General features: G+C 44.5%; 2 protein-coding genes across 2 annotated transcripts; both read right to left on the bottom strand.

Annotated features, from left to right (window-relative positions):
- Positions 1-8,106: 8,106 nt before the first annotated feature.
- LOC109184129 lies at positions 8,107-8,535 on the bottom strand. Its single transcript, XM_019334176.1, has one exon. The coding sequence runs from the start codon at positions 8,533-8,535 to the stop codon at positions 8,107-8,109; it is 429 nt and encodes a 142-aa protein (XP_019189721.1).
- Positions 8,536-12,267: 3,732 nt separating this feature from the next.
- On the bottom strand, positions 12,268-17,077 carry LOC109184127. Its single transcript, XM_019334175.1, has 3 exons — positions 15,424-17,077; positions 15,210-15,289; positions 12,268-15,024 (listed from the first exon to the last, which is right to left on the bottom strand). The coding sequence occupies exons 1-3, from the start codon at positions 17,075-17,077 to the stop codon at positions 12,268-12,270; spliced, it is 4,491 nt and encodes a 1,496-aa protein (XP_019189720.1).
- Between the last annotated feature and the right edge of the window lie 492 nt (positions 17,078-17,569).

Genomic DNA, 17,569 nt, shown 5'->3' with positions numbered 1-17,569 from the left:
CCGCCGCTTTGCTCAAGAAGCGGCTAAGGGCGGCCAATCGGCCAGTCAGCCGTTGTAGGTCCCTGACGGTTGTAGGAGGCTGCATGTCAATGATGGCCTCTACTTTTTCTGGATTAGGCTCGATGCCTCGTTTGGTGACCATGTAGCCCAAGAATTTGCCACCCTGGACGGCGAACGCGCACTTTTTGGGGTTCAGCCGAAGGTTGTATTTCATCATTACCTTGAAGCAGTCGGCCAAGTCCTCCGCATGCTTATCCTCCTCCCGGCTCTTGACGAGCATATCGTCGACGTATGCAACCATCGATTTCCCAAGCAGATGTTGGAACAACCGGGCGACCATTCGGGTGTACGTAGCCCCGGCGTTCTTAAGTCCGAAGGGCATGACTCGGTAACAGTAAACTCCGTCCGGTGTCAGGAAGGCGGTCTTCTCCTCATCCGCCGGGTGCATAGATATTTGGTGGTACCCTCTGAAGGCGTCCATGAAACTCAGTAGCGCCGACCCGGCCGTTTCGTCGACTAACTAGTCGATCCGAGGTAGGGGAAACGGGTCCTTCGGACAAGCCTTATTAAGGTCGGTGTAGTCCACGCACATTCGCCACGCCGGGGGCTTGGGTACGAGGACCACATTGGCCAACCACTCCGGGTACTTAACCTCGCGGATGTGCCCGGCCGCTAGTAGCGTGCCAACTTCCTTCTTCACAAATTCCCTCCGGTCGTTGGCCAGGTATCATTTCTTCTGTACGACCGGTCGGTGCTCCGGATCTACGGCGAGTTTGTGCGATATGATTGATCGGTCGACGCCAGGCATGTCTTCTGGGCCCCAGGCGAAAACCGTCCGGTTCTCCCGGAGCACCTTTACAATTTCTTTTTTCAATGTCTCGGAGAGGCCGACTCCAATTCGGACCCGTCGGTCCAGCCATGTAGAGTCGATCTCGACTTCCTCCAACTCGACAGCAGGCTCTGGGCGAGGTAGTATCGTCTTCTTCGGGGGCCTCTCAGTGATTTCATGAATCTGCATCTCGCGTTTGCCCATCCCTCTGCACGCCTGCAGATAGCAGTCGCGGGCGACCTTTCGGTCGCAGCGCACCGTGCCTACTCCATTCGGTGTGCGGAATTTCAGGTAGAGATGCTCAATTGAGATCAAGGCTCCTAAATCCTCAAGACCCGGCCGGCCAAGTATCGCGTTATGCGAGCAAGCCAGGTTTACCACAATAAACTTCATGCTGAATTTCTGTACGTCCGGGTACGTGCCAATCTCCACTAGGAGTGTGATCGACCCTTCTGCCTCCACCGAGTCCCCTGTGAAGCCGACGAGGGGAGTTTTGACGGGGTTCAGCTGTTCTCGAGCCAGCCCCATTTTGGTGAAGGTTTCTAGATATAGCACGTTGACGCTGCTCCCGGTGTCCACCAGGATTCGCCGAGCGACGATGCCGTTGACGTCCATGGCTATAACCAACGCATCTCGATGCGGTATTTCCCCGGCTGGTAAGTCTCTGTCGGTGAACACGATGGGCTCTCGACACACCTTTTTGGAGTTCTCCTCACGCCCGTACACTGTCCCGACGTACAACTGCCGAGCCCAAGCTTTTCCGGTGTTCGCTGAATCACCACCTTCCGGCCCGCCGACTATCATGTTGATAACCGGTTTTTGGCGCCACTGAGCCTCCTCCTCTTCGGGAACCGGCTGTTTGCCTCGACTGCTTTCGGCAACGGCGACGGGCTCCTCATCCCCTCGACTGCCCGGCCTCCGCCTCCACTGGTTAGGAGGCGGGGTTCCTTGCTGGATGATGCCCTCCATAATCTTCTTCAGGTAGAAGCACTCCTCCGTACTGTGGGTATGAGATTTATGATAACGACAATACTTAGCGTTCTTACCCGTTTCTTCGTTTGTCGCGCGATCGTCGGTCGGCGGAGGCGGAGGCGGGGCAACCGCTTGTACCTCGTGGACCGGACGCTCGGGAATCGGCCGATAGGCGTGGACCACTGGTTGGTCGTACGGCCGTCTGACTTCGGGTCGCCGAGCCACGTCCGGGCGCCTTTCTTTGGCTTCCGCTCGCGTTCTCTTTCCGCTGGCAGATCCGCCGACCTCGCGCTGTCGCTTGTACTTCATAGCCTGCTCCGTATTGGCCCTCTTGTTGGCCATATAAATGGCTTCTGCGTAAGTGGCCGGCCGATTGTCCCTCAGGTCTCGGTACAGCTGGCCGGACCGCAGCGACTCGATGAAGAAGGTGAGCGCCGTCTGGTCCTCGACCTCTTCTATGGACTGGATTTCTTTCTGCCAGCGGGCCAGATAGGTTTTCAAAGATTCGCCTTCGTCTTGACGAATGTCACCTAAGTGGGTTAGGTCCTTTTGTGGCTTAATATTAGCGGCGTAATGGCTCATGAAGCGGTCTGCCAGCTCTTCAAAGTTGTGAATCGACCCTGAGGGCTGCGCCACCAGCCACCTTTGTGCTGACCCCTTCAACGTGGGTAAGAAAGCACGACACATGACCGGGTCTCGTACCCCCAAAACCTGCATCTTGGCCTGATAGCTCAGCAAATGCTCGCGGGGATCGCCGGTTCCATCGAACGTGGCTTGTTCCGGGAACTTGAAGTCACTCGGTATCTTAAAAGCCATAACCTCGTCTGAGAAAGGTAAGGCGGTCAGCAACGTACGTCCTGGGAATTTGGCTTTTCCCTCCATCCGTTCTTTCAGATTTCGCACCTCCTGTACTAGGTTAGCCACTTCGACCCTCTCCCGGGTGCGATTTCCCGTGGATTCCGTGCTTTCGCCGACTTCAGACTCAGCCAGTTGGTCGGGGTTGCGGGGAGGTTGCTCCACGCGACGAGTCTCAGTCCTGGCTCTTTTGGTTCGGCTCTTTTCTCGTGCAGCTTGTCGGTCGCGGGCGGCTAACGGGGCACGACTGGGCTCCTTCCGGCCTAATCGTTCCCTCGCCGACCGACGCCCAACGCTGGGACCTAGCCTGGAATGAACGGATTGTACCGGTTGGCTTTCAGCTCGTCGGCTCAATTGCCGGTTGTCGGGCCTCTGAGGCGGTTGCAACTCGCGTTGCGGCTGGCGAGTGATGGACTGTTCTCTCACTCCTAGGCTCGCTTCGGCGCAGGCGCGCCCGATTGCGCGTAACTGCTCCGGGGTGAGCAGCACCTGAGGTAATTGCGGGTTTATCTGCGGCGTCGGCGGCGGTGTCGTCTCGTTTTCTTGGCTCCGAGCATTTCTCCTATTCAGCTGGCTTCTCAGGTCGGCCTCCCGTCCGTTGTCGTGACGGCTCGACTGTTCCTCGCTTCCTGCCATGTCTGGAGTTTTCCTGATTCGACTGTTGTTTCTTCGGACTCGCCTCACTCAAGAGGACACGTGACTCTTCGTTTCGATCCCCACGGACGGCGCCAGTGATGGTTTTAGGGTTTTTGGGCCCAAGGAGGTCCAACACAACCTTTGGTCGGAGGATACACCTCTCAATAATATCTATGTCTAACTCTAGTGTCAGAAATTCTTTGTTATTCTCCCCTCCTCCAGGTGTCCGAAAGTGTCTCCCTTTTACAAGAATGGAGGAGCCTTTATATAGTGGCTCCTCCTCTGCCGACTTGATGGCCCTTAATGGCCGACTTTAAGGCTAATCAAGATATGGAGCCGTTGGACGCTGTTACTCGGTCGACCAACGGCTCTCTTAGGTTGGTAACAGCCCGACCGGGTCCTGTCTTCAATGCTTCAACGGCTCTCTTTTAAAGGAACGCCTTTAATGCCCTCAACGGCTCCTCGAGCCGGGTCCTTTCCTGGGCTTGGGCCTCGACCGACTCCTGGACTCGACCCGACTGCTCTTTGGGCTTCTCTCGATGCTGGCCCACTTTTATTTTCTTTGGGCCCCTATCTCTTGGGCCGGGGTCCTTACCCCATCACATACACATCAATAATCATGAAAAAAATTCTAGGTGCTTTCATATTGCAAAATAATAAATAATCATATAAGTGCCTTCATAAATAAATAATATTATAATTTATAAAAATAAATAATAAATAATTTAAAATTGAGTAAACGTATAAAAAAATAACATTGTTATCATAATAAATAATAAATTAATTATTATTAAAAATTTATAAAACAATAATTACAAACATATGTGAAGCTAAAAATCTTTTTTGACTAGGAGCAAGAAATTGGAATATTTCAAAACGCAATAAAAAAACGCAAAAAAATATGAAACATAATTATCTAGATAAAATAGTTTGAACATAAAGCATATTATAAATTACACATCTTCTATATTATTTATATGATTTTTATAAATACTTTTTCTTTTAAGTAGATAAATTTCAAACTTTTTTAGAATAATTTGAATACAATGACACATGATAGAAGTTTCTATATTATACGGAGTATTGATTAGATATTCATAAAAAGGTACGGAGTAAATTATCTTTTAATTTTTTTTATAATTCAATCTCAAAATATATTATATAACCGTACCCCCTCCGTCCTATTTTTACGTGTCTTGTTTGATTAACATTAGTTGATTGAAGTTTTTTTAATTCAATTTTTCATAATATGTTTAGTATAAGTATATAAAAATTTATAAATTTAGAAACTGCATTAAAAATCTAATATAAAAATTTATATATTTAATATATAAAAAATTCCTAATATGTTTAGTATAAATATATAAAAATTTATAAATTTAAAAACTACATTAAAAATACTACTCCGTATTAAACACAAAAAATCAATAAAAATAAATGTTTAAGATATATATTAGAATATAAGCAAAGAAGTAAAGTTGTGTAATTCTAAAATGTAAAGAGAAGGGTTGGATAACTGGCCTTTGGTTAAATGAGGTTAAAATTTAAGTATCTTACCAACCAAGCTAATTCACCTTATTATAAGACATATGTATATAAATTACTTATACTCAATATATATACTATATATATAAAAGATAGGATGGAGCCCTCCCCAACCATGGGCCCTGGTCAAGGGCCTAGCCTGCCCTTGCCCCTGAGCAGGCCCTACCAGTATTGCACCATCCCAATCAAAGACACCCCACCCAAAACCCATCTGGTGGTTAACATGGTCCATAGCTATATCAATATTAATCTTTACCTCTCTAAGGGAAGGATGAGCAGTGTGTGCCTTCTGGTGATCCGACACGGTAGTGGGCATGGAAGGTTCGTCATTTCCCCGGCTCTGCCGCCAATTGCTAGCATAAAGGAGCGCATGTTGCACCATATTCACATGGTCCGAATACTGCTGCTCCAGACCACAGTATTACGAGCTTCCCAAATAGCCCAAGCCACCATCACAACCCCCTCAAGCATCACAGTCGATGGAAGGGTCCACATCTCCTCAAGCCAAAGAATAATAGAATCAACATAAGACATTGCCCAATCAGCATTTAGAACAAACCAACATTTATGGGCAAATTCACAATTGGCAACAAGGTGTACAATACTTTCATTAGCCTTACCACACAACACACATATGGGGTCACAAGAGACAGGTTTAATCAATAAAACATCCTTTGTGGGGAGACGAAAAGTGCACAAATTCCAGAAGAAACATTTAACTTTTGGTGGTATTCTCAAATGCCATAAACCCCTCTAGACTACCCCCTCACCATGCCCTACATCTCCTGTAACAAGCCTATAAGCACTACTAACTGAATAAATTCCATTAATCTCCCTACTCCAATACAAAGAATCACGACCACTCCCGGAAGGAATAGGCACACTCAGAATAAGGTTCACATCACGCTCACAAAAAATATCTCTCAACACCTCAAGGTCCCAATTATTTGAATTCACGCATAAAATGGAGCTCACATAAGGGTTACCCAAATAGGCTTGCACCGGAGTATCAATATAGGGATTCGTCTCATCAGGAAGCCAAGGGTCACCCCAGATTCTAGTCAACTCCCCATTCCCAATCCTCCACCTTACCCCCATACTCAACAAATTCTGAGTTTCCCGAATACTAGACCACACAAAAGAGGGATTTGAACCCATCTTTGCCTCTAGAAAAGAACATTTGGGAAAATATCTCGCTTTAAAGACCTTTGTAATCAAAGCATCAGGTTTAGTTAGGAAATTCCACCCCTACTTTTCCAACATAGCAAGATTCATCTCACGAATTCTACGAAAATCCATACCCCCAAATTTCTTCGGTACACACAAATCACTCCACTTACTCCACCTTATTCCCTCTATCTCCCTTTTCTCGCACCCCCACCAGAACGAGATCATAATTCTCTCAATCTCATCACTCAACCCAATAGGAAGGAGAAACACATTCATCGCATAATTTGGTATACTCTGGAAGACTTTTTTTAGAAGAATCTCCCTTCCCCCTATATAAGAACCGGTTACCCCATTGCATCACTCTTGCCCTAATTTTATCCCGAATAAACCCCAAAATCTCTCTCGTCTTCCTACCAACATAACCCGGTAACCCCAAGTATTTTCTCTGACACTGCTGTTCGTGAATCCCAACGTCTCACAAACAGCCTCCTTATCCTCCCAATGCACATTTCTACCAAAAACAATCGAAGTTTTCTCCATATTTACTTCTTGACCACTCGCACTCCCATAATCTTTCAAAACATCACTAATAACCCCTACCTTAAAAATATTTGCCCGAAAAAAGAAAAGACAGTCATCTGCAAAAAAAAAAAAAATAAATAAATAAATAAAAAAAAAAAAGTGGGAGATAGCTGGAGCTCCTCTCACCCCCCTCAACCCATGTAAGACCCCCTCCACCCGAACCCTTTACATAGCACTAAGGCACTCCGCAACCAGAATAAATAAGCAAGGAGATAAATGATCCTCCTACCTTAAACCCCTACCCGGTACCACCGAGCCCCATTCCTTGCCTTCAACCAGAATCGACTAACGTACAGTGGTTACACACTCCCTCATCAACCTCACCTAATAATCACTAAAATCTATATTCAATAAAACTTTACACAAAAAACTTTACCCGATCATAGGCTTTACTCATATCCACTTTTAACTCCCCAAAACCACCCTGTCACCAGGTTGACGTTTTAAACAATGGGTTGACTCAAAAGCAATAAGAACATTGTCCACTATAAACCGACCCGGGATAAACGCACTCTGGGCAGGAGATATAATGGAATCTAACAACACGCGCAACCTATTTGCCAAGACTTTTGCAAATATTCGATACACCACATTACATAACGAAATGGGCCGAAAATCAAACATTAACTCGGGGGATTTACAGTTTGGAATCAAAACAATATGCGTATTGTTAATGTGCTCAGGCAGCGTTCCAGAAACTATAAAAAGACGACAGAAAGAGACTACCTATGATCCAATGATAGACCAATAAGTCTGGAAAAAATCTAGAGAGAGTCCATCTGGCCCCGGGGATTTGTCCGAGTGCATCGCGAACAGTGCCTCCTTTACTTCCTCCGTTGTGACCTCCCCACTACTGGAAATTCTGAAATTTCCGACCACCTGAAAATGATCTTCAATCAAGTCAAAAGCCTTGTTCCGACCACTTTTGGTATCCGGAAAAACCCTTGTTGCTATTTCCGACCACTTTTTGCTTTCAACTTGATTTAAGATCACTTTCAAGTGGTCCGAAATTCAATAATTTCCAGTAGTGCCCGTAGCAGCATAGCTTTCTGGACATAAGTAATTCGACTGTCCAAAGAGTCCAAGACCGGTCGTGAGTCCCCCTCGGCAGAAGTAAACAAAGTGGAAAAATAGTCCACCATAATTCTGCCCATCTGCTGCTTATCTCCCATAAGCTCCCCCGCCGCATTTCGTAAAGCCTGAATTCGGTTCTGCCTCCTCCTTCTATTCACAGAATTATGGAAGAATCTCGATTTACTATCCACCCCCCCCCCCCCCCCTTGTACCACAACTCCTTCGCTCTTTGCTTCTATCTATCACTCTAATGCCGTAGAATATCTAAGTAACGGCGTTGACAGTCCCCAAACTGTCGGATATTCTCAGCATCCCTCCTCTCCCTTAACCTCCCCATTGCCCCCTTACAGAGTCGAATAGCCTCCGTTTCCCCCCCCCCCCCCCCCCCTCCCCATTATACCTCCTCTCCCGATTCCACACACCCCGTCCACATTCATTTAGCCTCAACCCAATGACACACCCTTCTTGAATCTTTTCTCTATGGATTCGTATTCTTCCTGAGAAGGGTTAGATACATTCAAATATTTGCTTACGTTGGGGTAAGGACATTCTACCATAAAATTTCCTGGCTTTCTACAATTATAGCACACATTTGTGTTATATGCAAGAGGTTCTTTTCTTAGTCTTCTAGATGAGCTTGCTTGTGGTGAATTCTTGACGTTGTTTCTCTTCATGAACTTCTTAACTTTCCTGACAAATAATGCAAATTGTTCATCAGATAAAAAATCACTATTTCTTACTGATATGGATGTAGACGGTTGTTCGGCCATTAAAGCAGAAGTTCTTTCATCTCGTTCATCTTCGATTCTTGTCTTCATCTCGAATTCATACGCGTCTGTAGATAGCATTCTTAGATCTCTATGATCTCGCATTGCGATCACCTTAATATCCTAGCTTGAAGGTAATCCACATAGCACTTTGAGATATATTTCCTTCTGGGTGATGGTTTTACCCAAATCATTGATCTCTCCTAAGATCTTGATCAATCGCGCTTCCATGTCGGTAATACTTTCATTAGAAAGTGTAACACACCAATTTCTATATCCAAATTTTCCTTACAATATTTTTCTTTCTCAATTAAAAACTCACTAGTAACATAGCGGAAACATTTACTAACCAAAAAGAAATGGGTGTTATCGCCACTCTCAGGTATTTCTCTATACCCAAACACTAAGGCTAAGATTTCCAACTTACAATAAATTAACCAACATTCAACTTAATACAATAAGAGGGATAACAATATTAAAACCGTAAATTCCTCAAAATATAACAATTGATCAAGGTATCTACTCTAGATAAAAACTCCTTCTCAACTTGAATCCTTATTCATCTAAATTTCTATTCATGTTCACTTGTAAAAATCATTTCACACAAAAACATGGTATATCCAAAATTAGCATATGCTAAGTACACTTCACCTCATCCCGAAAAATATAAGCTTGGATTTATATAATTTGAAACCTCATATACTCTTTCCAAAATATATGTGGAGATATACTTTTAAAAATCAAATTTCGTGCAAACATATAGAGAATTAATATGTTTTCAAAAAAATATAGAGAATTAATATTTATGTGTGAAGAAGTAATAAACCTTTTTGAAATCCATTTGGAAATTGAACCAAAATCTATGTGCACACCCCAGCAGATTCCAAGGGCAAATTATATCATGCATCACGGTGCATGATTGATCATGCACCGCGCGTCTTTTTTTTTTTTTTAAATGAAAATAAACAGTGTTTGTTTTTCGCCGTTTCGCACCCTTTTGCAAAATGTGACCCTGTTCTTCAATATCATTTTGTACACACTGCAGTTTCAGTCCAACACAACTACAGTTTCATTTCGATATAACTATAATTTCATTCGATATTTATAGACTCAAATATGTAAAAATGTTATTTAATTTTATTTTATATACACTATAGTTTCATTAAAACACAACTACATGATCATTTTGATATAATTACAGCTTCATTGTACAATATACACTCAAATATGTGAAATTTTATTCAGTTTCATTTTATATACACTGCAGTTTCATTTCACTATAACTACAGTATCATTTTGATATAACTGCAGTGTCGGTTTAGATATACTGTAGTGTCAGTTGGTGTTTAATACACCAAACAAGCGAACTCCGTTAACTATATATATATATATATATATATATATATATATATATATATATATATATATATATATATATATATATATATATATATATATATATATATATATATATATATATATATATATATATATATATATATATATATATAACGGCGGGCCGTTTCTTTACTTAACGACTGGATTCCAAGCTACTGGGTAGTATATGACCCAAGTAGTCAGAAGGACTTCCTTCTCCACTCAAGCAAGATAATGAAAACTGTATCATAACCTATGTGATAATACACCCTCATGGGATTCCAAGCCCAGTGAGTAGTAATTGGCCTATGTGAATAGTAATCTCTCTTACTGAACATTCACAATATCTTGGTTTCTCTAAAATACATTATTTCTCCACATATAGATATTTTTTCTCCAAAAATAATTTTTTATTATTTGCAAAATATACTTTTGTCAAAAATATATAATTTCTACAAATACATTTCCTCAAAAAAAAAAAAATACAATTTTCTCCACATAATTTGTCCAAAGTAATTCTAGTCCATAGTCTAGTGTTAATACAATTTCACCATACTAATATGTATGTAACACCAAAAATTCTCACACTTTTACTCAACACACGAGCTCGACACGTCGAACCCATTTTCGATATCTCGAGAATCGTTAGTCACAATAATACAATTTATCGATAAATTTCACATGTGATCATCATAATATCATAATTCATATAATACCCCACATATTTCATAGAAATATATTTTTGAGCAAATAAATTTTGCTATATATTCCCTTCAAAAACAAATTTGCTATATATAAACACTTATCACATAATCACTTATTTTGGCAAATAATTATATATGTATAGATATCATAATCACACATCATAGAAATATTTATATACTTTGGGTTAAATAAATAATTTTGATAAACCCAATAGGGTAGCTCAAGTGGCAAATGAGCTCTTTTTGTGGGGAAGAATTTTGGGATAACCCGAGTTCAATTTTCACAAGTGACGATTCCCTTTGAGCTAGCTTCTGAACCGTTAAACGGACAAAGAAAGACCTGGACCACAATGTGTGGTTTACACTAAAAAAATAAATAATTTTGATGAACATAAGATCTTACCTCAAAATCCAAAATTACTATCAAAACTTGATAACATCCTAATCATCTTGATAGGGATCTGTGAATCCGTTAAACCTAATAATAATATTATTACCCACTGTTATTATTATTATTATTATTATTATTATTATTATTATTATTATTAATAACAATAACAATAACAATAACAATAACAATAACAATAACAATAACAATACCAATAACAATAACAATAACAATAACAATAACAATAACAATAACAATAACAATAACAATAACAATAATAATAATAATAATTTTTTTTTTTGGATAAAAGGAGGGATGAACCCTGAGCAAAACTATCTGATGTCACTGCGAGCGACTCTGGCTCCAACACTGTCTTCCCACATAACGTCTTCCACGAAGGTGGGCATACCGACGATGACTCGGCCTCCTAGTTCATGAGAAAAGGCGACCGCAGCAAGGCGGTCTGCCACTCTGTTTTGCTTGCGCCTCACGTGCCTAAACTCCAGATTTGGGAACCTGCCACACTCCCGATCACACATTCTCAGGACATTACTCGCCACCCTCATCTCGCGCGTTCTCAACTGGTTGATGACCCCCAAGGCATCGCTTTCGACAACTAAATTTGCAGCTCCCCAGGCAGCCGCCAAGCGGAGACCTTGAAGCACCGCCCAACCCTCTGCCTCCTCGGCCGAGCACGATCCTATATTGCACGTGAACCCGCAAACCCATCGCCCTCTGTGATCGCGAATGACCCCTCCGCACCCTGCTTTCATCATCGCCCCTTTACTACAACCATCTACGTTAAGCTTGACCCAGCCCACGTCCGGTTTGAGCCACTTTCTCTCTTCAACGCCCGCCCCGACCCTCGCCGGTCTTTTCTTCCAGAACGCTTCCAGAATCGCATCCCTTTGGCCAATTATCACCGCCACTCGCTGCGCCAGGCTGGGCTTGGTGCTCTCGAAGATTCTGCTGTTCCTCCATCGCCAGCACCACCACAGGCCAACACTAAAAGTAATCCTCCAATCCTCATCAAAGCCCAAGGCCCGGTCTGCCCTTAAATTCATGGAGAACCAATCCAACCAGCTCTTCGTACGCAGCACCTGAATTGCCGTCTGGGGCATGAGCGCTTCCCAGAGCCCTGTTACCTCCATGCAGTCCTTGAGAATATGGCCGATCGTCTCCGGCGTACCTGCACAGGACGTACACATCATATCAGTCGTGAAATGTCTCTTACATCTCTCAACGTTCGTCATCACCTTCCCTAGTTTCACCAACCACAGAAAGTGATTAATTTTGCTGGGGACACGAAGCTTCCAGATGATATCCCAATCCCCGTCCACCGGAGAAGTGCTTGGCGATTATAAGGCCCTATACGCTGAGCTGATAGTGAATCTCGAGACCCCATCCCCACTCATCTCTAGCATCAGCATCTTCTAGCACTGAGAACGCATGGATCTTTGCCTTCCAGTTGTCGTCTAGAATATCGTCAAAACGCTCCCACTTCCATCCCCTTCCATATTCCCAGTAATCTGCAACTGTACTGTAAAGCTCTGGGAGGCTGATCGGTCTCTTCATGTGCTCGTAAAGTCGGCCTCCATGGATCCAGTTGTCCATCCAGAACTGAGTCTCTTGACCGTTGCGAACAACCCTTTTCAACCCCTGCTCCACGAAGCTCGACGTGGCACAAATCCCTTTCCACGCGTTCGATGATGGCCTCTTGAGATCCCTCAGCTCTCGACTATTCATTGCCGGGTACTTCGCCATCAAGACTCTAATCCAGAGTCTGTCTTGCTCAGTCCTCATACGCCACCCCAACTTGGCCAAGAAGGCTGTGTTGACGTCCTGCATTCGCCGAATTCCCAGTCCACCCTCCTGCTTGCATTTCGTGACAACGTCCCAGCTTACCAAGCTAGGCTTTCTTGCGTCGCCGACTCCACCCCAAATGAAGAATCTGACCATGGCTTCAATCTTGAGGCAAACTTCCTTGGGCAGAAGCGCAGCCTTGGCCAGTGTAATTCGCCCAGCAAGAGATAATGTTTTGCTTCTCCATCCGTCAAGCCTACCCCTCACACGGTCTAGCAAACCCGAGAAAGTAGCACTCGTTACTCGGCCATGCAAAGAGGGTACGCCCAAATACCGTCCAAGGTCCGTGGTGCTCGGTATCCTTAATTCCAGAGAAATGGCCTCTTTAAGCTCAGACGGGGTGTTTTTGGAAAAGAACACCTGTGACTTTCCCAAGCTGAGTCGTTGCCCGGATGCCTCACAAAAGTGATCAAAACAGCGCCTGATGACCGCCACCTGCTCCATAGATGCTTCAGTGAAAAGCACCATGTCGTCCGCAAAGCAAAGGTGCGAGAGAGTCGGGCCCGAGGCAAACAGCTGGATGCCCTTCCACGTACCCCGGCTAACTTCCTGCGAAATGCTCTGACTAAGCCGCTCCATGCACAGAACGAACAACGCCGGTGACCTGGCATCTCCTTGCCTGATTCCCCGTCCTGGCTTAAAACTTTCCATCCTCGTCCCATTCCATAAGATTTGCATGTTGGCAGATCGGACGCACTCCATGATAATCCGTGTCCAGTCATTATTGAACCCTGCATCACAAAGAGTATCGTTAATAAAATCCCAAGATAATCTATCATAAGCTTTCTCTAGGTCAATCTTAATGGCCATGATCCTAGATTTTCCTTTCTTGATACGCATAGAGTGCATGACTTCTTGATACACCAAGATGTTATCCGTGATTTGCCGTCCCGGGACAAAGGAGCTCTGGAACGGCCCAATAATCTTCAGAAGGATAAATTTGAGCCTATTGGTTATCGTCTTAGTGATCACTTTATAAGACACATTGCACAAGCTGATAGGCCTGAACTGTTTCACGGTTTCCGGTGTCGTGACCTTTGGAATCAGGACTAGCAGAGTATCATTTACCCCCTCCGGAATTCTCCCTGTCGTGAACGCATCCCTGACTAGTTCAAATTTAGAGTCCCCCACAACGTCCCACGCATGCTGATAGAATGCTGCATGTAGGCCATCGGGGCCCGGCGCCTTCCAGGGGCTCATGTCGAAGACAGCTTTACGAAATTCTTCCTTGGTCACACTTCTATTGAAAATCCGCCAGTCCCTCTGCTCTAGCCTAGGAAACCGGCCACGGATCGCCGCCATCATGTCCCCCTCGCCCTCCGCTCGAAAGAGATGTGCGTAAAAATCTTGGACGTGCCGCCCCAAAAGTATATCCTCAGTGATCCAGTTGCCGTTGTCGTCCTTTAAACTCAGCACTTTGTTTCTCGCCTTTCGGACCATTGTTGCTGTGTGGTAGTATCTTGTGTTCCTGTCTCCCGACACAATCCACTCCTCTCTAGACCGTTGGAACCACATAAGCTCCTCTTGGTAGAGCACCTCGTCTAGTTCCTGTCTTAGCTTCTTTTCCAACTGCCGGAGCCCGTTGTGATAGGAGAAATCTTGTTGTCTCTGAATGCCCCCTATCCTAGCCAAAAGAATCTTTTTCCGGCCCTCAACACTGCCAAAAGCCTCCCTGCTCCACGACGTTAACCCATCTTGGGCCCTTTGGATGTTGGATTGCCAATCGGTGCTGGAGTTCCACGACCGCCGAATGGCCTCATCAACCGACTCATTGGTTAGCCACGCTGCATGGAAGCGAAACTGCCCCCCCCCCCCCCCCGCGCCTCCAACTATCTTCCCCTCTGTCTGAATTAAAATTGGTGCGTGATCCGACGAGACTCGTGGCAAGTGACGGACTGAAGCTTCCGAGAAGCGCTGCCTCCAGTCCACACTACATAAGGCCCTGTCGAGCCTCGCCCCTTTAGCTAGCCCATTCTCCGACCCCCGCATCCATGTCAGCCGGTCTTCGCTATAGCCCATGTCAATAAGACCTTCACTATGAATCCACTCCACGAAATCGGAACTTCGCTGAGAGGAATACGCAGAGTAGTTGCAAGTTTCTCCCTCGCTTGTGACAGCATTGAAGTCCCCTGCCAAAAGCCAAGGTCCACTAATGCCCCGCTTGTGAGCCCGTAACTCACTCCAGAGCCGTCGCCGTAGGTGGTGAGTCGGACTGCCATACACAACTGCTAAAGACCACGGTGCCTCTCCGGTCTCCGTAACCTGCAACAAAATAAATTGGGGGTGAGTGAATTCAACCTTAACCTCGAGCGGTTTATTCCAGAACACCCAAATTCCCCCACTAAAGCCCACAGCTTCAACCCGAACCTAATCTTCATATCCAAGCTTAGAGCAAAAGGAATTCGCTTGATCCCCAGAGACTCTCGGTTCAACCAGTCCTAGTAGACTAGGCCGGTGAGACTTGAGCAGAAGTTTGAGGACGAGGTGGAAATCCCTCCCGCCGGCGCCCTGGCAATTCCAAATGAGACTGATCATTAAAACAAAGTAGAAGAGCAAAAACCAAGAAAAACCAGGAAATAACAAAAACTAAAAAAAAAAAACTGGGAGCACAATCGCGGACTCAAGATGCTGCCCCCTTGGCCTTAGGTCCTCCCGGATCACCTTCATCCGCCATCATTTCATCCCCGTCGTCATCTAGGTGGTAAGGCTTGTCATTGTGGTGCTCCCCCACATCTTCCAGCGCTTGCATGGGGCTTGCGCTAATCATCTGCTCGGAATAGATACGTTCGGTTTGGATAATCGCGCCACCCTGTTCCCCTCTCACCACTACATGCTCATCCTCCTCGGCTGCTCGCCTCGCCCCAACTCGTAACGCACCACGTGATTCCTGCCTTGATTCCACTGCCGCCGTCGTTGGCTGCTTTGCCCCTGGCTGGTTCGTGACCTGCTTCTCATTAGCAACAACATTCGGTCTTCTCTGGTTTCGCACTTTAGCTCCAGACTGCCCTTCCCCATTCTTGCGAAGCTCCGCCGGCATGCGTTTCTCCTTAGCCTGCTGTGGGGCGGCATTTACTCGGAGGTCCTCCGCTTGACGCGCGCTATCCCCGGTCATGTCTGTCTGTTTTTCAGCGTCCCCCTGGATCTCCGCTTCTGGGGCGACAAGGGGAAGGAAGCGCGATCGCGATTGGGCTGTGTGGTCCGCCACCTGAGAGTTGCCGCGGGTAGGCCCTGATCTTCGACCTGGGCGTCTGTCCGTCTTCTTCACTATCATCCACGACCCAAACGGCGCCTTTTCCTCCGCCACTGATGTTCTTTGATTAGCTGTCTCCGCTGTCGTCCCAGGTGGCTTCTCGCCAGGAGCCTTATCGGTTTGTTCTGGATCATCACCGACAACGGCCACCTTATTTCCGTCCGGGCATGTTTCAAGACTATGGCCGTACATTCCGCAGTTGAAGCAAACTAGATGAATTCCTTCGTAGGAAATGTAGCGTGTTCTTCTCCTCAGCCTGAACTTGGAAATCAGTGGCTTGGAGAGGTCAATCTCGACACACATGTGTGCGAATCTTCCCCTAGACACCTGGCTCGTGGCCTGATCAACGCGGATTGGTCGTCCGATCTTCCTCCTAATTTTCTGCAAAAAAGAAGTCCTGTAGTATTCAATTGGGAGACAAGGGAATCGTATCCATACCAGGACCTTCTCCGTTTTGTCTGTGACCGGATCAAAGTCTGGAGTCCACTCCTTCACGATCAAATAGTGATCAAGGATCATCCAGGGGCCTCCGAATTTCGCATATTCCAGATCATCGTTTGAACCAAACCTCACCAGAAAATAGTCGTTATCAATTGCCACGAGGTCCATGCTGCCCTTAGGCCTCCACAGTGTGTTCAACCGCCGGTACAGATATGAATATCCAACCCGTTTGCCCCAAACTTTGAGAATCAACGCATTCCGCCACGGACGCCGGAGCTCCTCTTTCTCTCTGTTGGTAAGCCGGATAACCGGGCACAGAGGATCCTCGTCCTCCTCCGCATCTTCTCCATCAGAGAACAGGTCATCATCATCCTCATCGGAGGTCGGATGCGACGCCCCTGCCACAAGATCTCTAAACGAGATCGGCGGTGGCTGTCTCCTTGGAGCCTCAACCAGCGCTGTGTACCCTTCGATCATCTCCATCGGTGTCTCCAGTACCAAGTCCGGCATTGCACCGGCCAGGCCTGATCCCGCATCACGCTTGGTCTTCTTGGTGCTTCGAACCAGGAGGTCGTGATCCTCCTCTGATCGCTGCGCTGAAAGCATCGTCGCCATCGTCGCCATTCCGTTCATAGTTTATCGTAGTAGTATTTCAATATTGTTGCAAATTTAATAATAATAATAATAATAATAATAATAATAATAATAATAATAATAATAATAATAATAATAATAATAATAATAATAATAATAATAATAATAATAATAATAATAATAATAATAATAATAATAATAATAATAATAATAATAATAATAATAATAATAATAATAATAATAATAATAATAATAATAATAATAATAATAATAATAATAATAATAATAATAATAATAATAATAATAATAATAATAATAATAATAATAATAATATAATAATAATAATAATAATAATAATAATAATAATAATAATAATAATAATAATAATAATAATAATAATAATAATAATAATAATAATAATAATAATAATAATAATAATAATAATAATAATAATAATAAAAAAAAAAAAAAAAAAAAAAAAAAAAAAAAAAAAAAAAAAAATAATAATAATAATAATAATAA

Source organism: Ipomoea nil, unplaced genomic scaffold (genome assembly GCF_001879475.1).
Source record: "Ipomoea nil cultivar Tokyo-kokei standard unplaced genomic scaffold, Asagao_1.1 scaffold1250, whole genome shotgun sequence".
Taxonomy (NCBI): domain Eukaryota; kingdom Viridiplantae; phylum Streptophyta; class Magnoliopsida; order Solanales; family Convolvulaceae; genus Ipomoea; species Ipomoea nil.
The sequence above is the reverse complement of the archived record's forward strand: the minus strand, read 5'-3'. Positions and strand labels throughout refer to the sequence as shown.